The sequence below is a fragment of the Scophthalmus maximus genome, chromosome 10, assembly GCF_022379125.1.
Source record: "Scophthalmus maximus strain ysfricsl-2021 chromosome 10, ASM2237912v1, whole genome shotgun sequence".
Taxonomy (NCBI): Eukaryota; Metazoa; Chordata; class Actinopteri; order Pleuronectiformes; family Scophthalmidae; genus Scophthalmus; species Scophthalmus maximus.
Genome location: NC_061524.1, coordinates 5,918,848 through 5,943,255, shown reverse-complemented (window position 1 = coordinate 5,943,255; position 24,408 = coordinate 5,918,848). Strand labels below are relative to the sequence as shown.

The 24,408-nt window shown below is 45.7% G+C and overlaps 2 protein-coding genes and 1 long non-coding RNA gene across 15 annotated transcripts in view; 2 read left to right on the top strand and 1 right to left on the bottom strand.

Annotated features, from left to right (window-relative positions):
* hspa12a (heat shock protein 12A) overlaps positions 1 to 1,403 on the bottom strand; it is a 28,356-nt gene extending 26,953 nt beyond the window's left edge. For 3 of the 5 annotated variants that reach the window (XM_035605294.2, XM_047334766.1, XM_047334765.1), the window contains exon 1: positions 552 to 672. In XM_035605294.2, the coding sequence (XP_035461187.2) occupies positions 552 to 657 (106 nt within the window). In that variant the 5' untranslated portion in view covers positions 658 to 672. Of the gene's footprint in view, positions 1 to 551; positions 673 to 1,271 lie in introns of those variants that run through there. The other 2 variants (XM_035605291.2, XM_035605292.2) reach the window with 1 other exon arrangement.
* Positions 1,404 to 1,703: 300 nt separating this feature from the next.
* On the top strand, positions 1,704 to 12,056 carry LOC118283400. Of its 7 annotated transcripts, none has more exons than XR_007031525.1 (6): positions 1,704 to 1,844; positions 1,949 to 2,018; positions 2,898 to 2,988; positions 4,347 to 5,053; positions 8,055 to 8,204; positions 8,312 to 12,056. It is a non-coding gene; the product is annotated as an uncharacterized LOC118283400 (long non-coding RNA). The 7 variants fall into 7 exon arrangements; XR_007031529.1 differs by lacking the exons at positions 8,055 to 8,204; positions 8,312 to 12,056 and adding an exon at positions 5,685 to 6,296 and having other exon boundaries at positions 4,347 to 4,871; positions 4,994 to 5,053; XR_007031527.1 differs by lacking the exon at positions 8,055 to 8,204 and having other exon boundaries at positions 9,395 to 12,056.
* Positions 12,057 to 13,095: 1,039 nt separating this feature from the next.
* Positions 13,096 to 22,049, top strand: eno4 (enolase 4). 3 transcript variants are annotated; one of them, XM_035605297.2, is made up of 14 exons: positions 13,096 to 13,170; positions 13,279 to 13,546; positions 14,282 to 14,410; positions 15,679 to 15,827; positions 16,657 to 16,784; positions 17,319 to 17,488; positions 17,583 to 17,711; positions 18,044 to 18,112; positions 18,705 to 18,869; positions 18,991 to 19,116; positions 19,704 to 19,878; positions 20,371 to 20,432; positions 20,974 to 21,091; positions 21,679 to 22,049. In XM_035605297.2, the coding sequence occupies exons 2-14, from the start codon at positions 13,376 to 13,378 to the stop codon at positions 21,723 to 21,725; spliced, it is 1,638 nt and encodes a 545-aa protein (XP_035461190.2). In that variant the 5' UTR covers positions 13,096 to 13,170; positions 13,279 to 13,375; the 3' UTR covers positions 21,726 to 22,049. The 3 variants fall into 3 exon arrangements, with proteins under 3 accessions (XP_035461190.2, XP_035461192.2, XP_035461193.2); XM_035605299.2 differs by lacking the exon at positions 13,096 to 13,170 and having other exon boundaries at positions 13,211 to 13,546; positions 16,660 to 16,784; XM_035605300.2 differs by lacking the exons at positions 13,096 to 13,170; positions 18,044 to 18,112 and having other exon boundaries at positions 13,212 to 13,546.
* Positions 22,050 to 24,408: the final 2,359 nt, after the last annotated feature.

The window sequence follows — 24,408 nt, the reverse complement described above, 5'->3', positions numbered from 1 at the left end:
GTTACATAACGCCGGGGTGTTGCCAAGCCCCAGAGAAAGGTTCACCCCAGGATCTACAAAGAACTTCAAAACCAACCGAACTACCTTTGATTTATCGCCAAATTTTAAAGGCTCGTCCTTTGTTTGCTGGAACAAAGCGACGTTGAGAGAAGAGAATCCACTTTGCATCATTTCAAATGCCCTACCTTTTTAGGGGGGAAATGACTCCACGTCACCCTCAGCGGTGGATTGTGACGGGAAATCACGATGGAGAAGCCAAACAATCAGGATTGTCTCTTCTTCGTGTGTTCAACGTACGCCGAATTGTAGAGTAGGAGTATTTAGTAGTTTCCTCACGTAAAAGATTTTGGGGGTTGCTGCATGTTTGCGCGGAGGGGCAAACGGTGAAACATAGACATGAGGCGGAACTCCAATGGAGTTCGGCCTGACATTGTCATTGCAGTACGACATGTCCCCAGGTTGGAAGAGAGCGCTATCAGGGGAGGGACGGAGACAGGTTCATCCAGCTTATGGAGACATTTTAGAACATGCGACTCCATCCATGCACCAACCTGATCGTCCTCCTGGCAGCAGAAGAGCCTGGGGGCCGTGGATGAACACTCTGTAACCTGAGGCCCTGCAGACGGGATCTTTTTTTTCTTTTTTTTTTTGCTGCATTGAGTCACAACTCTAGCGGGACGAGCCATGTGACCGAACTCTGCGCCGATTTCGGGGTGGGGGGGGCGACACACTGTGCAGCCCCTTGCGTTGCACACGAACAGACGGTGTTCTTGACGCACTCGAGCACGCGCCACAAACTAACTTTTCTTTAAGAAAAAAAAAGGGGGGGGATGTTTGATATGCGGGGTGGAGCGCCGCTCGATGCGGGGGGCCACGCCGCGCGGGCGGGCGGGCTGCTGTACTGCGGCTGCCCCTCGCTTGGACCAACCGGGGCACCGGCGGCACCGGCAGCCCCTCCCTCCCTCCCCTTCCCTCCCCGCACTGCGGCGGGACAAACACCGCACACCGAGTCACACGCGTCGTCGTGAAAACAACAATGAAAAGTGTCAGCATGATTTTTTCATTCTGACCGCGAACGCCTCACGAGCTCAACGCAGCTCACCTCACGTGAACGCGCCTCGCTGCGCACGACCACACCAAAAAAAAAAACAACGTTTAAATAATAAAAAAAAAGTGCGTACGCGCGGGCGCGTTCGCCCCTGTAATCATTTCTATCACAGCGAAGACCCCAACGAGAAGAGAAAGAGAGAGCAGCGCCATGTTGGTCTCACCTGTTATGATCTCCTCCGCAGCCGTTTGTTTCTCGGTCATCGCGTCCCGCAGTCGCACCTCCTCCCGAGCCTTCGTCTCCTCGACGCAGCCGCACCAAGCAATCGTCCCGCTGCGCCGCGAACCGCCGGAGGAGAAGAAAGAAATGACCTCAACAAATCGGAAGAAGAGGGGGCAAAAAAAAAATTGATAACCCCGCCGACGCGCAACAAATCTTCCCGCGCAGCTAAATTCCTCTGCGAGTCCTCCCAACTTCACCTCGCCTCGCCGCTTCCTGTTTCAGGGGGAGAGGCGTTCCAGCGAACATGTGGGGGTCCGGAGTGTTTCTGAGAGGGGGGCGGGGGGGGGGGGGAGTCGATGTTGGACCCCAGACTGCTGCTGCTGCTGCCCTGTGTCCGCCCCTCCCATCACAGTCGCGGCGTGTCCCGGTGAGGAATCCTGCCGCTGCCCAGTCTGCAGCTGCGCTCGGGACATCCCGGAGGAGGGATGCTGCGCGATGCCCCTCTCCTCCCGATGAACACGACTGAGTCCGGATGGTCGTGAACATGTGAAAGGACGACTTGCTGAATATGATGGTGAGTGTGTGGAAACAGAGAGTGACAGCCATGGCCATCTTTGCTTTTTTTTGGGTCTTCATCATCCTCAATCACATTATATCTATTTTTATCCACATTGCCAGGGCAACGTGTATGAGTGGGGGCCAGCCGGACTGAATGTGGCCCCAGGCTCGACAGGGACAGATGGTGCAGGTAAATGTGGGCCAGGTGGCCATGTCCACAAGCATATGAGCAGATATGGACATACATGGAAAAAAGTTATACAAGGTATAATTAAATGATCAATTTGCACTCTTTTTTGACAATGTGAGTTATGGATCCTGCAGCAGGCCACTGGATCAAGGTGTATATCGCTACATGGTGCCCAAAATGTCAGCGATGGACCAGAATTTGAGTTTCGCCAAAAGTTGGATATCTCTATAATTCACATTTCATTTATTTGTTTCTACCAACCAGGGCCGGTCCAAGCCTTTTATGGGGCCGTCAGGAGAACGTGGTTCCGGGGGGCCTCCACTGCACAACTGTTGACTATTGTCAGCATTTAAATCGTTCGCACGACTACTACAAATCAGTATGATTTATTTATCTACTTGCAGCTGTGTTGCTCTGAAAATAAAATCTAATAAGTACGAATTTACCTAATATAATATGAGTCCAAACTTTCATGTGGGGCATTCAAGTGCTCTTGGTGGCCCTCTAGTGGCCACAGGGACCCTAAGAAGACACATAGCTCACTTTTTCTACGCTGTACTTTCTATTATGCATCTCCTTCAATGTGTTTTTTATTATTTATTCATGTACCCTTATTTTCGTGCATATCCCATATGATGGAGGGGTCGTTTAACGTCTGGTCGACTGGTTAAAAAGAAGATTACTGAAGTCTTTAAAGACTATAAATTGCAAGTATTTTTCTATTACTTTTCTGTCCACTCGATCTGAGTCATTGTTGTTTGTTCGTAGAGAATCTGTAGAGGATCAGGGATTAAGCACCACCTAGGCACAATATCAACTGATGATGTAGTCTTGAGATGGGTACGGACTCGGTCTCAAAATACTTTCTGGTTGCTCCAGGTTTAGCAGCAGTGACTCAGCAACAAATCCTGCCTCACTTACAGAAGAAGACGCCAGGGATGCATCTGTGCTTTCTCTCTGCAAGTATTCTGTAAGTAAAGTACGCACTGGACTGAGTCTGTGACCATATCTCACTGACAAGTTTCAGTAAAATTAAGTTCATGGGCCGAAGAACCGGTTGCTGATTTAGAATTTTTGCGAACCTGTTCAATCTTGGTCGTACACGATGTAGACATATTATGTTTCGTCAAATCGCACGGAAAAAAAGGAAAGTGCTGATGATCTTAATTAGCTCTAGAAAGCTGTGATTCTAATGAAGAAAAATGAAACCAGTTTGTGATTTAACAAAAGGGGAAGTTTTCTATTGTTTTAATCTTTCCAAAAAACCGTTTGGGCCACACAAATTTTTTCAACTGAAAAAAAGAGGGTTACTTTTTCAAATCGAGAAGCTATGGAGCTATGATTGGCGTTTACAGTAGCCAATAATCCTGACTGTTTGTCACGCCCCCCGCGGCAGAGTTGACAGCAGCTAGCAGCTCAACATTAAAAAAGTCACGACGACATCCTGCTCTCTGTCGTCCAGGACTTCTTGCCGCCACCTTGGCCTAAACGCCGGTGGATTATCTGATGAATCGGGCTGCGTGGGTCCCTGCAGGCCGGTTGCTAACTGGCAGGATTCACAGTCACGGGGAAGGAGTCAAAGAACCCAGAGAAAGCTTTATCATTGGACACAAAATGAGTCAATTCCCCCGAGTGCAGGATGAACAAAAACAGTTGAAACCATTTTTACAGGAAGAGAAAAGACCGAAATTTAAATTAACGAAGAATTAACACAGGACTAAACCTGGGACAGTTTAATGCAAACATCACAATCTGGAAACAAACACTGCTTTCTGACTGTTCGCTGCCGCCGGCCTTGTGTCCCGCCGCTTGAATTGACAGTTTCTCGTTAATTTGATTAGTCGCTTTGTGGCAGGGGTCGGTCACAGAGGCGTGTTACTTCGCACTCCGATGTGGTTGGATGTCGTCTTGGAAATACGAGCGGTATTGTCGAGAATAAAAAAGTGATAGGAACATAATGCAATGAGATTAATGTTATTCACTTTTTGGGGGGGAAAAGTAATAGTTTTGAGCAAAAGCGCTGTTACCTCAACCTGGTTGATGTCCGAAAGTCAGAATACACATTGATGGGGTCTCCCATGCAGCGGTGAGAGGGCCCCACTCCTGCTGGTCTTCAGATTCAGTGTCACTGCTTTTTGTGTATTTACAAGGCGGCTGAAATCAAATGATGGCAAGTTTCATTCTCACATGGGCTCACTTGGATGATCGGGGGCTGGCATTACAGAGACATAATCGCTGCATGTACAGACTCAGCAGTCAAATCTGATAGAAAAAGAAAATGGTGACTTTGCCTTCAACTTAAGTTTAAAAAAAGGTTCTTTTTCACAGGTTGTGCTTCTACTACACATGTCTGTGAAGATCCTCAGCCGACCAGGGTCTTTCTAAAGGCGTTTCCCCTCCCATTGGGAAGGCCCCCTTCAGACGTAACCGACTCGAGTACCAGGTATGAAAGCGCGAGAGTCGTTGAGGTCAAATGTGAGTCGTTAGGGTCGTGTGACTCGCGCTGTGGATGGGTGTTAAAAGACGCTCGGGAGGGAGGGACCTCAAGACGGCGTCACAAGTGGCTGATAAGTAGTGTTGTAGACCTCCTCTGTTGAGGAGTGATGGTTGTTCCAGTGTGACGTTGGACGTCAGACATTGCTGTCCTCACATGAGCGACCTTAGCCCCTCAGATGTGGACTGTTGAGTCCTGAAACCGCAGAGTCGACCGAGGGTTGACGAGCTTTCTTACCGTTTGTTCTATACACCAGTGCAGTGACGTGAAGGCGTCAGCTCATCCCACCAGAGCACTGGACCGAGTGCCTCGATAAGTCACATTTCGGATACAGTAACATCGTCCCTGTTTTCAAAATGGTACCCTCCTCTTCCATTCGTCACACACTTTGATCTCCAGAATTCTTTAAAGGGGCAGGAAGCGATGTTGTTGAAGGCTTGTCTCTCTCTGTTGTTGTTGATGGTTTTAATGAACATTACAGTGAGTCCAGTGAACTTCAGTCATGTCGACATGGAGCAGAAACTCAACGGAGAGAACTGAGGTGTGTATATATGCACATGATGCACACACACACACACACACACACACTTGTGCACAAAGACACATTCAAACACAAAGTCAGATTGTTAGGCTTTCAGATACTTGCAGACGACACGGCTGTTTAATGTGTCGACTTGAAAAGTCATACATTTTTATGTGAAAACAGTGGTGCGATGTCATCTGAGCCTGACGTTGAGAGAAAAAAAACCTGATGATGTCATCACCATGCCATCAGGGTTTCAGATTGGGATACAAATCAGAGAGGGTCTAATGGAAATATTCTATTGCGTTATTAGGATTAGAATTAAAATTGCATTCTGGGAAATTGGGCATTTTTCTTTCAATGTCCTCAGTTTGCAGTGATAATGAAGTAAATCTGTCAGTACATTCACATTTCTGTTGGGGGTTTTATGATGATCACCACCTGGTGTTCACAGTCTGCATCATAATAATAATAATACATTTCATTTATAGAGCACTTTTCATTATCATTTACAACCACACCAACAGTCAGTTTAGACACACCTGTTATAATATGGTGGTCGCATTCCTCTGTACTTTTTTATTTAAAATTACAGTTAAAGATCCATAAAAAAATTCTTACTGTAGACTTGTCTTGGATCCTTTTTCAGTGGTCCATGTAACGGTAGGATAGAAATTCGGCTGCAGTTCTCAGTGAGCACCACTAGAGGGGAGTACAAGTGCAGAAGTAAGACAGTGGAGGACCACCGTAGGCCTCGGGCCAGACACACACACACACACACACACACACACACACACACACACACCTGATCGCAAACAATTGCATTAATAATATAAATAACAACAATTTACATTATTGTAAATGTACTGCATGTACGGTATGTTGTATGAGTATACACAGGTCAGCCACATCATGAAAACAGATGACTGGTGTTTATGTTTATATTTAATTATCAGTATATACACAATTAAGTTCACTCAGGAAAATTGGTTACAATAAATTATTTCATATATTTTTTGTTTTAGTCCTATTTTTTTTAAAATTTCCACTCAGAAGTGTTGACATATTTTGTTTACTATATTTTCAAAGCAGGTCATATTGGCTGTGGAATATCTCAATCGACACAAATGCACATATTTGATTCACAGTTTGCCAAATAAACTGACTTTAAATGTGGTGCTGAATGTAGGAATAAGTGTTTCTCAGCCTGCTGAGTGTTGGTTGGCACATCTGAAATAAAAAGATGTTTTTGTAAACTACACTGAGACTTAATGATGAATCTGACTGATTTTTGACGAAGCGATTCTCCTAAACGCGCTGTGAAGGGGGTCGGCGACAGGTCGGCCACTTCTTAGGCCTAAACAAAGATCCTGTGCGTGACTCAAAAAACACGGCCGAGAAACCTGAACATCTGTGCAGATCATGTGATTCTTCCAGCGAACAAGAGCAAAGGAACCTTTTTCTATACAGGCACGTCAGAGCACAGGGCGATGAATTTGTGAATCATTTTTATGTTTGATATGATTCTTGTAAGACCACCATTTGTCTCCTGCAGCTCACTAGGCAGTGTCATCCCGTTTGTGTGTGAGTGTGTGTGTGTGTGTGTGTGTGTGTGTGTGTGTGTGTGTGTGTGTGTGTGTGTGTGTGTGTGTGTGTGTGTGTGTGTGTGTGTGTGTGTGTGTGTGTGTGTGTGTGTGTGTGTGTGTGTGTGTGTGTGTGTGTGTGTGTGTGTGTTACAGATAGAAATACAGATTCAATTTAACTATCATATTGAAAAAAATTCCATGTCCCCAGTCAGGCTGATGCTATTGGAGCTCAGTTATATGAAAACAAAGCAAAGTACCTTTATCGGCAAAAAACACTGATGGTTCATCTTCTTATTTTTACTTTCACTCACAGCCTGCAGGCCTGTAGCTCTGTGGTTCTGTCTCCACCTGCTCAATAAACTTTTCACAAATCTTTCAGGCATTTTATAGCATAAGATAATTCATCTTAACTAAGAAAAAATTAGGAATATATCTGTGGACACTAATCTTAGGTGATATGCTTTGCCATAAATATTGATTTATATATTTATCAGTGGATTGATGCATGAGGGATTGATGTTGAGACAGTAAAAAATATACAGTGAAATATGATTCATTATAAGACTATGGGACTATGGCCTGAAGACATTTTTTTTTTAAGAGGTTTTTTAATCCTGGTCATTATGTTTTTACACAATTCACCACTGTCCAGTCAAAACCACACGCCTCCGAATTTGGCTGAGACGTTTATTTCATTTTACTTCTCAAATAAAACGAAAATTGAAAATCAAAACTCTCTGAAAATGCGTCGTGGTCGAATGGTCTCCATTTTGGATGCACATGGTTTCCACGGGAGAAAAAAACGGTGTGAAATCAAAGTGCACAGACCACTAAGAAGCATCAAATGAAAATCAGAAAAACGTATACTCTTGTGTGCTCAGTGCTTGTTTTAGTCTCATTCTGTCCACGTGCACGCGGTCAGTCCGTGTCCCCCAGGGGTCCACAGACCGGGCCACACATGCACATGTCAGCAGTAACACTCGCGGGTTCCCAGCGACACCTCCGCTCTCTGTATCACCATCACAGGCCATTCTTCCCCCGCGCCAGTGTCAAGGCGGACTTTTAAAGCCCACCAATGCCCCCATTCAAGCCACACCTGGTCAAGTTTGAAAACATGGCGAGCGGATTTTAATTAGGTGCAATTAGAGACGGCGGCCATGCGGAGAGCGGGATGCACCCCCTTTGCTTGTAAGACTGAGGGGAGGGAGGGGAGGGGAGGGGGGGTGGGGGGGGTGATGCGCTAATTAGGCCAGAGGCTACTTTTATTCATGTGACCTGTGGAGACCCCGTGCAAGCTGTTTAATGTCACTGCTCTGACAATTAAAACAGGAATTCATTTGAATGGGCGCTGCGTGTTGACATAAACAGACACCATCACATGCACGGCGGTGGGAAGAGTTGCCTCAGAGCCCTGAATGGCCTCGTGTGAACAGGTGACCAGCGGAGGAGGAGGTCAATGGAACCACGGCGCAGCCATGTTCCTTTAATCGCGCCTCTGCGTTTTTGGGCCTTGTATGGACGAATATAAAAGACACGGCGATGAGAAAAGTGTGGGGCAGGATGTCCCTGGCTGCACATTAGAAGTGAGTATAAACCCCCTTTTGCGCTTCAGCTCGTGACAAAACTTCTGGACAAAAACTTTTCGCAATATTACTCTGAAATTTAACCATTCCCCATTTTTCCTCTCCAGGGGGAACCTATAAGGGAGAAGGTCTGAGGACCCTGGGGGCCCGCTGGAAGACCCCGACGGAAAAAAAAAAGCGACAATCCCAGTTCTTCTTGCTGTTACAAAATTAGCCGCAGGCACTTTTTCACGCAGCCCACTTCCATATGCCATTTGTGTCACTTAGAGCAAACTGGTCATTTTCTTGGCAGCTGCAGTTTTTTTTTTTTTTGTTGTTTTTTTAAAGCCTGTTGGCACCCTGCTGTTGTAGTCTACCATCCTCTGGAAAGAAAAGAGAAAAGAAGAAGAAGAAAGGAATGATGGCCCCTATTATATCCTCACATGTGAGGGGAGAGTGTCCCGGAGGGGGCTGGGGCTTGGCTTCATTGGCTGAAAGCGGCACTTTTTCTTTTTTTTTTAGGATTTAGCGTCTTGTAAATGTGCACCCCCACTTTTTTTCTTCCCTGACGGCATGAATGGCTTTTTTTTTTACCTCTTTTTTTAAATTATGTTTCCATGAGGCTCAACCTGTTGCTCCAGGCCTACCGTACCAGTCCAGCTCCGGTACGGTAAAGGCCGGTACCATCGAGGACTGATGGGAATATAGTGTTTCCGTAGTCGCTCAGTTTAGTGTCCGGCGGTGCAACGTGCTGCGGGAATAAGACGACCCACAAGGAGACCCAGAAAAACAAAAGGCCCAGCTCTTCCGCTCTGCGTCCAGGTGGTGGCGGCAGTCACGTTACCTACAGTCATGGCAATGTGGACGTGAACGCAGGACTACATGTTCAAGCATTGATCTCTAAAGGATGTGATGATAGAATACGTGAAGAAGAAGAAGAAGAAGAAAAAGTTTCATCATTAGTGTCGCCTTTTTGTGTTTTCGCCACACGCGCCTGAATATGTATTTATTTATTGGAGTTATTTATTGGACATAATCACGAAGCGCAATCAAATTAGATTTAGCTGGTTTCATTTGTAATCTAAATATTTGCCTTACAAGCCTGTGTTTAGGAGAGTAGCCTAAATTATTTTGTGTTCATTCTCAGGTTTGCTGTACTTTGACAACAGAGCTGCATGATCATGAGTTTTTATTTTATTTTATTATTGCAGGTGAGGTGCTGCAGACTGGGGTCATTTGCCCTGTGAGGACAGACGGGGCAGGTTTTTTGATGAGAGCTAACTAACGCGTGGTGACATCAAACATGCCGACGAACCTCCGCACGTTGCCGAAGGAATGAGGATGAAGACGTCTCTCTCTTTCCCCGTGTGTGGCAGATACTATTTGTGTCACTGCGGAAAATGCAAGCTCAGCCTGAGCCATGTGGACGCGCTCGGTCGATGGCGTCTGTCCCGCCCGCTCGACTCTCCGTCCCTGGAGGAACGGCGGCCCTCCGGGCGACCCCTCCGTGACCCCTGAGCCAGGGCCTCTCCTCCCGCCTGGTCCCGAATTAGGCCACGAGGAAGGGAACCAGAAATAATCATTTCGTTTATCGTGGTCGTGAAGATTTATTTGTTTTATTCTATTCTTTATCACAATGCCATTTTTCGTAATGACTACACAGCCAGGCTCACGTGAAACAGATATTATATTATTTGACCCCATTTCCTGAAAAGGCAAAACATGCTCCATTTTGATGAGAGAATTTAAATAGAATTAAATATTGATCTTATATTTAGTAGTAACTAAAATATATTATTGAATTAATTTTAAAAATTTAATTATTTATTAAGTTAAGTATTATTTTCAGAATAAGGTGTAATATGTGTGAAAAGGCCATAATTAGGAACCGTCTAGGCAACAGCATCCTCGAAACGTTACAAAAAAGTATTTGTATAAATGAGATCATTTAAAATAACTTTTAGGCCTAAAATGTTCTTTATGTATTTATTTATTTATTCAATATTTTCGTGCTTTTACTTTTTAAGTAAATTATCAGGCTTAAACGGTGACTGCGTTTACAGGAATTAAATTATAAGAATAACAATGTGGGGAATAAAAAGGTTAAACGTGAAGGATCAAATTAGAGATTTCTTTTATTTTATTCAGGTTTGAGGAGCTCGGCGGCGTCAGATGAGACCACAAACCTTCCGTCTTCACGGAGGAGCCCCGAGCCCCGAGGTCGATATGGAAGTTATCTTATCAACAAAACAAAAGGATAAACATAAAACAGCACCACTCGCACACTACCCAGACTCATATCAAGGTCAAACAGGCTGTTTACGCGATACATTTCAAAATAAAAGCCCCCCCGTATGTACGATATATGACAAATCATATGATAATTCCTGGAGAGAGATCGGTGTGTGTGTGTGTGTGTGTGTGCTCCATCGGGATCAGAACGAGTCAAGAGTTCATTATGAGTTCTGCAGCACTTCATGGGTCCGACTCGAGTATTTTCTTTGTACTAGAATAAATCTGACGACATTTTGTATTCGATCAATATTTCTTTGTTGCACTGTCTCACAGTTGCTTTTTTTTTTTTTAATGGAATTTCAAAAATGTTTTTCTTATTATTAAATTCCTTGGCAATATCATGATTATTTTGATTGTTGATTGTTGTTTTTATGATCATGTTTGCTCTTTCCAAAAAAGAAAGAAGAAGAAAAAAACGAAGAAGCTTGAGCTCCTGCATCAACAAAAACGCCTTGAGTGACAAAGGTGAGATTCGTTTCTCGTCTGCGGTGTCTCTGGACCAACACGACTGAAGTTCGGACTCTCACAGGCCGGTGATCACTGGACCCGAGTCGTGTCCTTTATGGAACCATCACCCGAACATGTGTCTTTGTTAAAGGTGCTGTAATTGAATGTGTCACGGGACAGTAAAATGGTTGTTGTTTTAAAAATGATTCTTACACAAACAAGAAAATGTGTACATGAGGCAGTGACCCATGAAAAAAAAATTACGTTTATTGAACAATAATTGATTTTTTTTTTAAATAGTCTAAAAAAACATAATGTGCTGTATAATATTAGACTTTGTCGTCCAAGTGGCTAATTTGCCTTGGACATGTGTCTACAGTATAAAAAAACATGGTGAAAAAACAATGAATACATTCATCCGTCGTCAATAAAATGCATATTTAGTGCAACATAAACATGAAAAAAAGACATGTCACCATAACATTTTATTTTCTGCTGCAGAGAAAAAGTAAAAAAAAAAAATATATATATACATATATATATATATATTGAAGTGCCAAACAAGTAACACAATTCACTGTTTTAGTCTTAAATATGAATTATGATTTAATATTAAAATATTTGTGAGTTTTTGTTTTTGTTTTACTTTCTTTAATATCAAATGTTTGATAAGTTCATTGATGCGGCAAACAAAAAAATGACAGTTTCAGATATATTGCATCACCCAAAAAAATGAATTAATGAAAGAAATCAAATCAAATCAACTCTTTCCCACTGCTGCACATTATGCCATATCCACAGAATCTCTTTTATGAAGTTAATGATAGTTATTTCATCCTCAGTATATTTTCATAGAAAACGTTTGACTTTTGTCACGAGTTATGATTACGCCGTGTTGCTTCTCACCTTGCACACGAGAGCTGGTGGGTGACGTAAAGGTTCTGCTTTCCCGTCTGCAGCATCATTGGGAGGCAGCGGTCTCGTCAACAGACACAGCAGATACACCTCCTCAAATATGTCTGACCTTTTGCTCAATCCTAAGAAACAAAAAATGCCAATAACATTGTCGTCACACAAAAGGTCCTGTTCTGTCAAAACACAAGACCTATGAATAAATGATAACAGACGTGTCTTTATGTGTTCCACCGTTTACTGCTTTTGTTTGTCGAATATGTTCTCTCTTGTCCAGGCCTCAATCATCCATCAGTTTACTGTGGAAAATGAACTTGTACGCCGATGAATAGCTTTTTTACGGTTCGAACCATTAAAAAAAGACACTTATCGAACACATGTTACATTTACAACCAAACAAGCATAATATAATTGATCAAAAATGAACGTATGCTTTGTGTTTGCTGTAATGGACGTTCAAATCTTTGCAGGTTGATGGACTCAGGGTAAAGAGAAATGATTAGTGCCAAGGTGTGAATGTGTGACATAACACAAAAGTGGGAACGCGGCGGTGGAGGTAGGTTGGTCTGAGAAAGAGAACAGACGAGGTCAGGGTGTTTTCACACACTGGGGTTAAAGTGACACAGGCGTTTGTCCTTGGCCTGCAGCTACACACGCACGCACGCACGCACACACACACACACACACACACACACACACACACACACACACTGATCTTGAGAGGATTCAGCTCAGTTAACCTGATCACCAACCGACCACAGGGTCCTTTCACACCCACTTCAGGTTCCAGGCTTCTCACGACAACAGTTGTTCACTTTGTCAGATTCGCAGCCGTCGTTAGTTTCAGGTGAATTACAAAAAACCCTTTTGGTGAACACAGGTTTGGCGTAGCGCTCACTCATAAACATACACATTGTTATGAATTAGGATTTAGTTGTTAACAATACATAGGAACCATTGTTCCTGTGTATATATAGATCTATAGATCTATATAGATCTATATATATATATATATATATATTTTATTTTTGCAGTGCTTTGATAAGCAAAGGCTGCATGTCGTGACAGGGAAAAGAACATTCCATTACTCTGCAGTCATGGCGACTAAATCAAATTGAAGCGATGGAAGCGTTGTCGCTCTACATATTCATTTCAAAAAAAGTATTTGTGAGACAACAACTAGGCCACACACAAAAGGGGGGAAAGTAACAGAAAGGCGCACGTTCGACGACGCTCAGATTTCCTGGCCTCCCGCTGTCACTTGAACGACTCGTTCCCATGGTTACAGACAACACAGATACAGGAGAGACGGGAGAACAGACACAAGCGACTGGTGGGTCATTTTTACTGAAGCCTCCCTCCAAGCGGAGGTCAGAAATACAGAATTCTACCTGACAACAGCAATGAGCTTAATTTGATTGGTTATTTTACTTTTCCCCAGCCGTTCCAAGACTCCTTTGATGGCCGGTTTGATCTATTCAGTTACAATCTCATACTGAGTGGTGTGTTCAATTGTCTGCCTCCCCTGAGGAACAACCATGGCTCATCACCAGGGGTTCCTCAGCCGTCTTTCTAAACAGGAGCGGGACACGTATGAAACCAAAGTGGCCGCTGCGGACTTCTACCGGGCCAACCGAGTCCCCGAGGAGATCGAGCGAGCGCTGAACGAGCTCTTCCTCCGCAAGCCCCCGGACGTCCACGGCTTCCTGGTACGAGTTTGTCTTCCCCGCTGCAGTGCACGTGCGCTTGTGCTAACCCGAGTCCCCTGATGCCAATGTGACGCCATTTTCTCTTTTGTAACGGTAACTTCCGGGTGGTCTCGGTCCAGAATGAATGCATGGCCTATTTCCGGTGTTTTTGTGATACAAGGGGTAGAAAAAATAGATATAGTTCTAGAGCCCGACCGATATATCGGTTGGCCGATATCAGCCTTTCACAGACACATCGGGATCGGACGATTTGTTTAGAGCCCGACCGGTATTATTGGCCAACTGATATGAGCCTTTAAATGTGCATTTACATGTTTTACCAGTAAAACAAATGTTTTTTTCTTAATACAAGTTCTATTTATATGCTTGTATTTGTCAAATTTATTTGTTTTTTTATGATAAAGTTCATGGTTGGACTTGAATATCGAGCCTCAATGACATTTCTTTGTCATAAAGGTTTGATAAGGACATCTTTGAATCATACATACATACAAATATATATATATATATATACTGTATATCGGCCAATGTATCGGTATCCGGAATCGTGAATCCCTAATATCGATATCGGCATCGGCCCCAAAAATCCATATCGGTCTGGCTCTATATACTTCCATTAGATGAGATTTGCTCCATGTCAATCTTGAGCTGCTGTCAGTCACGTGACGTTGTGTTGCTGTGTCTTTGACTGTTGTCACTCATTAATTTTAAAAATGTGCCTTTCTCCGCTTTTAGGCCGATCACTTTGCGAACCTCTCCGCGCCACCGAGGATTATCAGGCTGAATGGACGCCAGGTCTATGATTCAAGGGGACAACCGTCCGTTGAGGTGGATGTTTTCTGCATCGTCCGCAACAAGGAGAGGGTGAGACTCGGAAGCCACATTAGGCCCACAGACCAGTGAAGCACTAGTCCAATGTGATGTCAGCAGATGAACTGTTGAAACCATGGCTGTGATTGACAGCGGCTGACAATCTTGTGCTCATGTGCCAGATTCAGCGTGAGGATTGAACAAATAAAGATTTAGACAAAGGAAGATGTGACTCGTCAGCGAGGTCACCGATGGTGCGAGGCGACACTCGAGGGGCCTCGTCTAACGTGCAGCGTGCAGCTAGAGGCCAGAAGTGAGAAAGGAAGGTAGCAATCAAAAACAGGTCATGACCCTTGACCCCCGTCCTCTCAGTGTTTTTTTTACAGTATCACACGAGCCAGAAAGATGAGATGTGACACCGAGGTCACGGCGGGGTCGCCCAGGGCACAGAACTAGGGCCTAGACAAACACGCCCCGCGGCAGAACACCAACGCTTCTACTCAACAGTGATACTTACCGCCACATCCTCATCATCATCAGGAGGAGGAGGAGGAGGGGGCCAGTTCCTTAGAGCCTGAGATAAAGAATATTGGATTACCTTTATCTATATAGGACATGCATGTGGTTTAAAATATATTAAATAAGATCTTCATTATTATTTTAAAACCAAAAATAAAAGCACAGAATTCAAAGTAATTCAAACACACAGTAACGCTACAGTCACATGTTTTTAGATGAAATTTTGTTAAACAAAGATGAAGGTCTAGTTTAAATGTCCTTTAGCAGGTCTTTCAAAAACTTTGACGTCAAAGGACTGGTGTCCCCTGAGTTTTAGCGCTGACAAGGGAACCACCAAGAAAAAGAAGCAGTCAAGTCAAATTACATTCTTTAAATCTTAATATCACAAATTACAAGGTACAGCATCTGAACATTCGTTGACCCTCGAGTTGGACAAAAAAAAACCACATTTAACCCTTCAGCATGGAGAGACTTCAATAAGATGTGTGTTGAGAATAGAGCGAAAATAGTAGATTTACATTATGGACAACATTAAAGATCGTAAACGTGAAGGAAGCGTCCCCCTGGTGCCGCTAAACAGACGAGCCACGCGACTTCCTGTTCACCATGACGACCTGGAACGAGGACAGACTACACAAACGCATACGAGGCAAAAACAAAGCACATCATCCGTACACCTAGGAGAAGGAATCAGTGTGTGTGAGTGTGTGTGAGTGTGTGTGTGTGTGTGTGTGTGTGTGTGTGTGTGTGTGGCGGTTAGGGTGACGTCATCCCTAAAGGGTCTTCCCTCTCCTGGTGTTCAGGTCACATCAGCTGGCGTCTCCGGCCTCTTGGGGCCCGAGGAGCCGGCGGACCATGTGACCACGGCTGTCCAGTGGATCGACGAGCCTCTGAACAACATGCTGCAGGGCCAGAGCCCCTTTGACCAATCAGAAGTCGACCGTGCACTCAGGTACTGGTGAAATGTTTTTCGTGTTACTCTGAAAGGGTTGTATTTCCTGGAGGCTCTGAAATGTTGCCCAGCCTTCAAGAGTCACCGGCCCCGACTGATTCAGTTTCAGTGGGAGGTTTTGGAAATACTTCTGGGGAAGCCTCCACATGGTGACAAGAATACATGCTAGAAGAAACGGAATACTTTGCTCGTTGGATTGAGCATACTGTCACGTCGCTACAGCAGTTTTCAGACATGCAAATTGGGGCCGGATGATAATCCTGCAACGTTTTTGTTTACAGTCATCAATACGCCCACTCGCTCTCTCTGAGATTTAGATTCTGTAATTTTTTACATGCAGGAAAAGTCCCCCCCTGAATGTTTTCGGCGAATAACTTGTGAACATTTGCATTCTCACACAGAGCCCTCAATGAAATACTTTACCACTGCTTTTTCATGAACTTAGATTCTCAGACTTATTCAGATGTATTTACATCATTGCTTTTTAATGCATTAGGGATCCAGTGGGGCCACATTTCCTTTGCTGCGTGTTGACGTCCTGGACTGGGGTCAGGCAGAGGTTAATTATTTGCACTTGCTCGACTTCAGTTCCAGCCGGGTCGAATCATCATCACGTGTCTCAAGGCCCAATAGAGAAGCTTAATGTGTTGCCTCGGGCGTTGGGGCGGACAACGCCATAGTGATGCGGTCTGTGTCAAAATAGATCCAACTTAAGAGGGTGGACATATTTCAAGCATATCACATCACATCTCACGTTAGTGAGAGTGGACTTTTAGAGCTTTTCTTTTGCTCTTCCAAATTGTCATTTTGGCGTTCTGCAATTCCACAGCAGTTTCTTCAGGGCGCGCTCCCTGGAGCAGGACGAGATCCGCAACAGGGAGAAGGAGAATCTTTCGCCCGGCGCGTCTGAGGTGGTGCCTCCTCCGGTAACACCCGCATCGGCCAAAGACAAAAAGTGTGAGTGCTGACGAAGGTGCGTGGTGGTGCCCAGTTGTGAGACGGCCCTTCTGAAAGTTGGACGGCGATAATCATAATTTCTCCAGTTCCTGAGTCTTGCACCCGCAGCCAGTTACTAAACCGAAACAAGCCTCTGTGTGGATCCAAGATCCTTGTAACGGAGAAAAAATTCATTTGTGGCAAATCGCGTTGCAGTTTGTATATGCAAAAATTTGTCATGTTTAATATCTTGCCTCAGCCATGTATGATAATATCCCTTTTATATTAACGTTTACTTACTCGTGAACGCGACCTACAACCGAGGGACAACACTGAAGCTCCAGTAGTAGACCTTGACCTTGACGCTTCATCGCTTCAGAAGTCAATTACAGCTTAATGTCGTTTGGAGTGGTTTTTAAAAATATACTTATAACAGATCAAAATTCATCTTCTGTATGGGGGGGGGGGGGGGGGGGGGGGGGTATATCCAAAGGTTAATGTCCGCTTCACCTCGCCATAATATAACCAATGCCACCAATCTGACTTACGTTACAGCTAAAAAGAGCAAAGCCGCAGAGAAGCCAATCCCTCCAGCGGAGCCGCCAGAACCCGTTCTCGCTGGGAGCTTGGCCATCGGTTCGGTGTCTCTGGCCGTCGCCGCAACCGGGGCACAGCTACGGGGCGTGCCCCTCTACAGATACATCGCGGCTCTGAGGGGCCGAGAGGTTAGATCACAAGCAACAACACATACGCCCTCAAGCAAACACTCTACAAACTCTGGGAGCAACACGTGATGACGCCTTCAACAACGCTTTGCAGGCTCCAGCAAAGTTCCACATCCCCGTCTCCTTGGTGACCTTGCTGAGCTGTGGGAAGGCGTCTCCCGGGAAGCTGAGTTTACTGGAGGAAATCCTCCTGGTCCCTAAAGCGGGACAACGAGTCAAACAGGTGCTCGCCACACCCGGTCACATCTCGGTGTAGTTGTTTACACGTTCTGTCCGTCTTTGGCCTCTTAACATGGGCTCTGACTACAGGAATTTCGGAGCCGATTCGCTCCCCCCGCGGACGCGTGCATGCGTGCATGCGTCCGCGATTTAACCTGATCTGAAATCGGTCAGGACGTCAAAACTCCTGCAGTCTGAGCCCGGACTCAGTCGACATGGACTCCTTCACTGTATTCCATCGCTTCCTTTGTTGTTGCTATATTCTTAGTGAGGCCAAATTCTGTTTTCTCTTATGAAATTCATAAAATGCACTGAACTGTAAACTTCTTTCAACAGACCATCACAATGACCCTTGAGTTACAGAAGGAGATGATAAGAATAATGAACTCTGCGACAAAGGCTGGGGTGAGGGACGCTCCTATTGATTCACTGTAAGAATAGGAGCTGAGTTCACGCGGGCTTTGTGGCGGCGCACAATGGACAAAAAAGTGGAGGCAGGATTCACAGCCTGCTCCGTCACTGAGCTTTCCTAAAAAGATTTGTACAAAGACGGATGTTTCAATGTGATGTTTCACGGCTGATGTTCAAATTAACTCAGGTATGCGGGGCCTGGAGCATGCTTATTAAAACACTCTGTACCTCCATCCGCCTTTTTCACCGCAGCAGCATTTCTACTGTATACACAGATTTTGTCTCCTCCATTGTTCCGTGACCCCTGGAACCAACATTCACAACACAGTTGCGGAGGAACCCATCAGCCACCTTTTGACAACCTTGAAATGACAATCGTCTCATTCAGACCCATGATTAAATAGTCGCCGATTGTCCTTTCGCGCGCCGCCCGGAGCCGAGCCGCTTTTGAGGCGACGCGGGGGGGGGGGGGGGGGGGGGGGGGGGGGAGAGATGTAAAGCGCGTGGTGGGGTTAACGTGTTTGCGGCGGCTGGATGTGTTTAAGCGCAACGCATGAGTCGCTGAACGGCGTCTGTTTCCCCCAAGGTCACCCCGGCTGCTCTGCACGACAGCGGGGCGCCGGCTGTGAGCTTCGAGAAACCCGAGCAGCCTCTGGACCTGGTCGGCGAAGCCTGCGCCAACCTGGGCCTGGCGCTGGGAACGGACATCCATTTGGCGGCGAACTGTGCCGCCCGCGAGCTAATGGACTACGTGAGTGCGTCGACGAGGGCAGGAGGGCCAGGAGACCGGCTCTGTGTGGCCGAATAGGTGTACTGTAACAGATGCCGAGAGAACAGGCAGTGATTTTCCTCCCTCTGCTGCGTCCTCTCAGACCAAAGGAAAGTATGAAGTCACAGCGGGAGTTTTCAAGTCTCCGGACGAGTTGATGGACGTGTACAAGACCCTCGTCGGCAAATATACAGCAGTGGTGGCCTTAATCGATCCGTTCAGGAGAGAGGTAAGGTCGAAGCAGACCGTAGACCAGATTGTTGCTTTCCTGCGCCATTTCTCTTCAGTTCCCTTCTCCTGTCACTTATGACAGAAGAGCAGGGCTACAAGTAGCGATCATTTGTTAGAATGTCGATCGGGTTTCCCCAAACTCAAAGATGATGTTTAGTTTTGACCACACACCAAAGATATTCAGTTCACTGTCACAGAGGAGCAAAGGAACCGGAAAATACTCACATTCAAGAAGCTGAAATCATCGAATTTTGACCTTGAACCGATTAATTATCAAAAAAGTGGGAGATTAATTTAGTAGTCGATTACTCATTGATTATTCAATGAAGTGCTGCAGCTCTACAGATAAGTTAACGTAACTTTTGTAAATTTCCGAAAGGTCTATTTAAATATTGAGATGTCACCAACGGATGTGCAGCTTACGTCACAATTTCATGAACTTGGGTTCTATGTAGGACCAAGGGAACCCCAAGTTGCGTCTGCTCATGTTTTCTTGTCTCTCCCTTGAGTTTGTCTACGACGTTCTCTACGTTCACACTGACGTACGTCCTTGCTCTTGGGGCTCTTGTTCTTTCGCCGTGCAAGGACAGGGAGCAGTGGGAGATGCTGGGCAACCTGATCGGAGGCTCGTGCTCGCTGCTCTCCGACGTCACTCAGGAGTCAAGGGGCCCGCCCCTTCCGGGAGTCAGAGGTCACGTCTTGAAACACGTGCACGAGACGACCGTCAGCGATTTGATCCGCGTCGCGTCAGAGCACCGAGGTAACACCGTTCAACGCTGGGAGCCAGAAAAGGAGTGCGTCCTTACCACTGCAGTGTCTTTACGTCGCCGACCGAACAGTAATACCACTTGTAACCACTAGGGGCACAGAAGTTGTCTGAGGCCTCTCCCTCTTGGCTGAGCCTTCAGTTCCCTAACACACTGTTTTGTGTGAGTTAAACGTAGGAAATCCTGTTCTCCTCTGTCCGCCTGCATATTCCACACACTCGTTTATTCTCTAGAATATTGTTCAGCGCTCTGTTTGTGCCCCGGCGCTCGCTCGCTCACACGCGACCCAGACAAGCTCTCGATCAGGGACACGTTTTGTTTTGACTCGGGGGGCTTTCAAAGAATCCGAACGGCGACGAGGATTGTGTCGGTGCCTGGGCCAGCACCGCCTCCGCGGGGGATTCGCATCAAAACCCCGCATCACGTCGCTTCTGTGGCGGATTGTCATCAGTTCTAACAGTGTGTCCTCTCCTGTTGACCCACAGGTTCAGTGTTAATGGGCACCACATACAGTGAGCCCTGCATTAACGACTCTCTGTCTGATATAGTAAGTTTCATTTCCCTCGTCTGTTATTTTGTGTCCAGGTTCATGTCATTTGTTACACACACTTTGCCATCCGTGATCTATATTCCGCACTTTGCATTTTGAACTTTTCCGACTTTTGCGACCTCTTCGTGACGTCTTATCACATGACATCATATAATGGGGGAATCGTTTTCTGATCAATATAAGTTTTGTCTCGGGAAAATGTCTTTTTCAAGCCATATTCTTTGTTCATCTTGAGCTTTGACCGATCTGCTCCAAAAGTTAATCATCTGGAGACAAGTCAACCCTCACAAGTTTGGTGAACACACGCACGCACGCACGCACACACACACACACACACACACACACACACACCCCCAACAACCATTATGCTATGTCCTTTTTCGTGTCTTCATCAAGTAGAAGAAAGAAAGAAAAGAAGACGTTGAAGTTAAGAAGATGTTATGTTGAAGTTGTATCCAATGAAGCTTTTTTTGAAAACCACTTTCATTCATGCGTCACGTCGGTTTCCGTCTCTCACGCTGCGGCTCTTCTCCCTCAGGCGGTGGGTTTGGGGCTGGACTATGTCAAACTGGGAGGTCTGAGCGGCGCCGAGAGGATGACTAAATACAACCGGCTGATTTCTATAGAGGAGGAACTGGTCCAACAAGGAATCCTGGGTGGGTTTTTCCCCTCTTTTTTATGCTCCTCCCTCAACTTTTCTTTTTCAAGCTGGACAGAGGAAAAGGGGACCAGACAAAGAGAGAGAGAGAGGTAGTAATGCCTGCGCTTGAGAACACACACATCTCTCTCTCTCTGTGTGTGTTGGATGTAAGAGGAAATGTGTGAGGAATCAAACAAATGTGTATTTGTCTGTGTGTGTGTGTGTGTGTGTGTGTGTGTGAGTGTGTGAGTGTGTGTGTGTGTGTGAGTGGGAGAATAAAAGCTTCTACCTTAGATCTGTTAATTAGCTGCCTAATTACACACGGGGACAAATATTTTCCCATCCATCATTTCGCGAGCGAGGGCAGGCAGGGACACTGGAGAGTTAATGAGAGACGAGAGCATGACTGTGTGTCATCAGTTCTCATCATAAAAATAAAAATAAACCTCTATCCAAACACGTTTGCTGCTATTAATTTGTTTGTGTTCAAATGACGGGGGCCGAGGCGGAGTGAGAGGCCCGGCCCTGATTGTTCGGGGCGCGGCGCGTTCCAGCTTTCTTTCGTCCATTCACTTGGTTTCATTATTTTGTCTCGTCTCACAGTCTCCAAGGAGAAGCACTCCCCTCCGCTGTTCGGGGAAACGCTATAAAAGCGGGCCACTGCGGGCGGAGGCGGAGCCCCGTCGGACGAGGCCTGAGGGAAGGCGGCTCGCAGCCCCCGTCGCTCTCTCAAGAGAAGGACAGACGCCTTCAAAAGTGCCACCGCATTACATTCGACTCTTATCTCTCACTCTCTCGCAGGTCAGGATTTCACTTATTAAAGAGAAAAACCTGCTGTGTTGATGACAAACATGATGAAGTGCATCAGTTGTGGTGCTACCGGTCTGTATAAAATAAAATGAAATAAAAATGTGAAGCTATTCAGACACAGGCTGAGTGGGTAAACACGACCTTCAATAAAGACGTTGTTTTTTTAAAAACAGTCTAAACATCTCGTCGCCTCTTAGCTATGAGTCGAGTTACGCTGCAGACTTCAACTCCTCGCACAAACACATGTCGGCTTTCAGGTCACAACCTTCAGAAATATATACAAACGCGTAGCGGCGGCACTCAGGAAACACTTCAGTGTTCGCTACAGTTGAGACTGTATCCACTGAAGGACGTCTATATTCCATGGAAACCACTTTGAATTACATTTTTTTCCTTTCTTTTTTTCATAAACTATGTTTGGATATTTACATTTTTTCCCCTTGAAAATATACATTATTTAAAAAATACACAAAATAGTTATATTTTTTGTGTATTTTGAAAATTGGCTCAAATTTAAAATAGTTTGCCAACTTCAATTGGTAGCACACAAATGAATACAATTTGATCAAGTGAACACAAATAACTTCATTAATTTGTGCGTTACTGATTGAAGTATTTTTTTTTTCCCAGTATAGAATAACCCTGAAACAGCATCTGGACCAGAGTGCCAACATTTCTGACCCCAGACCCTTTAAAGCTAAACCACTGTCTGTCTACTTGGGACCCGTTCTCCCAGTTTCCATACATCAGTGAGCTGTGACGTCATGTCATGTTGTCCACTTTCAAATCACAAGAAAAAGTTTTTAGGATGCGTCCAGGTGTCAACGGAAACACTCCGCTGAATTGCAGATGAACAGAGGTGTTTTTAAACGGGACAACTCTAAAAGTCAGTTTATAATTAGTATAGGTTTTTTTTGATTCACTCTGTTCATTTGGCCGGTGGCAGCTCGAACCGAACTGGACAAGGAAAGGGCCGTGAGAAGCTGAGGGGAGGACAAATTACCAGAGAGGGCGAACACAGAGCCAGTGAGGTCCGACGCCGACGACGACGTGTGGCGGAAAGGCCCCTTCCTGGCTGCTCTCTCACGGCTCCTCGAGGCTCTGGAGGAAAGGATTTCTGTCAGTGTTCAAGGACAGAAGATATTTTGGCCTGCGCCTGCTGCAAAGAGAGAGAAGAAAGAAAAAACAAACAGACCGGCTGCTTGGACTCGTGCGGCGGGAAGTGAAGGAGCTTCACGAGTGCTTCGCGTGCCGGTCGAGGGAGTTACTGTATATCCCGCGCTCGCGGCCCGTTCCCGTCAAAACAGAAAACAGACAGAATCGGGCCTTGCGTGGCCCGGCCGACTGGACAATGGACCTGCTTCACTCGCTCGCTCGGGCTGGAAATGAAAATATAGACTGAAGATGTTGACAAAAGGTTCATTCGACACAAAAGTGGACACTTAGTAATACAACCGCTTCATTTTTATACAAATTCCATATGCCGTTTAACGTCAGACAAAAAGAACGAGGAAAGAAAGAAAGAAACATTCTCCAATTTCATTGCAGGCGTTTTTACTTGATTTGCCGGCAGCTTCCGCGGTAAAAGTCGGGGGGAGCGGGGACGACCTCCAATCAATGACACGCGAAGACACAAACCGAGGACAAGCGGGCGGCGACGGCTCGGCGGAGGCTCCCTGGCAGGGCAATTACTGTGTTTGGGCAAATAGATGAAATGACTAACAAAACAGGTCAAATTAAGTGTTTCCCAGACACACTAAAGAGGACCTCCCTAATTGCCGAGCCCTGAAGGGACTGGAAGAAATACAAAAACAACAAAACATCATATTGTGTCGGACGATGATGACAGAGGAAGACGCTGACATTAGGTCCCGGCGGTGAAGAAGACGCCGGGGGGGGGGGCGGGGAGAAAGGGGACGCAGCATGGTTTTGTGTAATTACATGTTTTGCCTCAATCAATCAATCGAGGACGAGCACACTGTCCGTCAGTCACTCGTCAACGCGTCCGGCGGCTGCAGCAGATGGCGGAGGGAGGAATTGAGCCGGTCATTGACTTTGTTTCTCCGGAGGAAAGAGGCACACGGACGTCCCTCCTCCGCCGGAATCAAAGACGACATTGTATGTCGCCAAACCATTGAGCGATGCCAGGACGGCCTCGACAAGAAGAACCTCATTAGATATGGAGGATATGAGGAGAGAAAAATCAATAGAAAGGCCTTCTCTGCTCTTTTTTTCCTTCTCCCATTCCCCTGCTGCCGAGGCAGGTTGACACTCTATCCTGCAACACGCAATCCAGGATAATTCGCACATCCTCACGCTACTATTGTCACGACGAAACAGGAGGCCCAAAGGCCACATATGCTCTCTGCGTAAAGAGATTAGTGTAATCCCCCTTCACAGACCCATTTCCTGTTTCCACTGTTGTGACTAAATCTAGCGGTTTAAGGAAGTTACAGTCTTTGAAGGGCGCTGCTGATGAATCCTGGCCACAATGACATTTCCTACACACGCCGTTAAAAGGGC

What these genes read in the sequence shown, in the direction of transcription:
- eno4 (XM_035605297.2), top strand. Translation starts at nt 13,376, where the DNA reads ATGGCTCATCACCAGGGGTTCCTCAGCCGTCTTTCTAAACAGGAGCGG. An exon ending in CGGACGTCCACGGCTTCCTG is followed by an intron (nt 13,547 to 14,281) that starts GTACGAGTTTGT and finishes CTCCGCTTTTAG; the next exon opens with GCCGATCACTTTGCGAACCT. An exon ending in CGGCTCTGAGGGGCCGAGAG is followed by an intron (nt 17,489 to 17,582) that starts GTTAGATCACAA and finishes AACGCTTTGCAG; the next exon opens with GCTCCAGCAAAGTTCCACAT.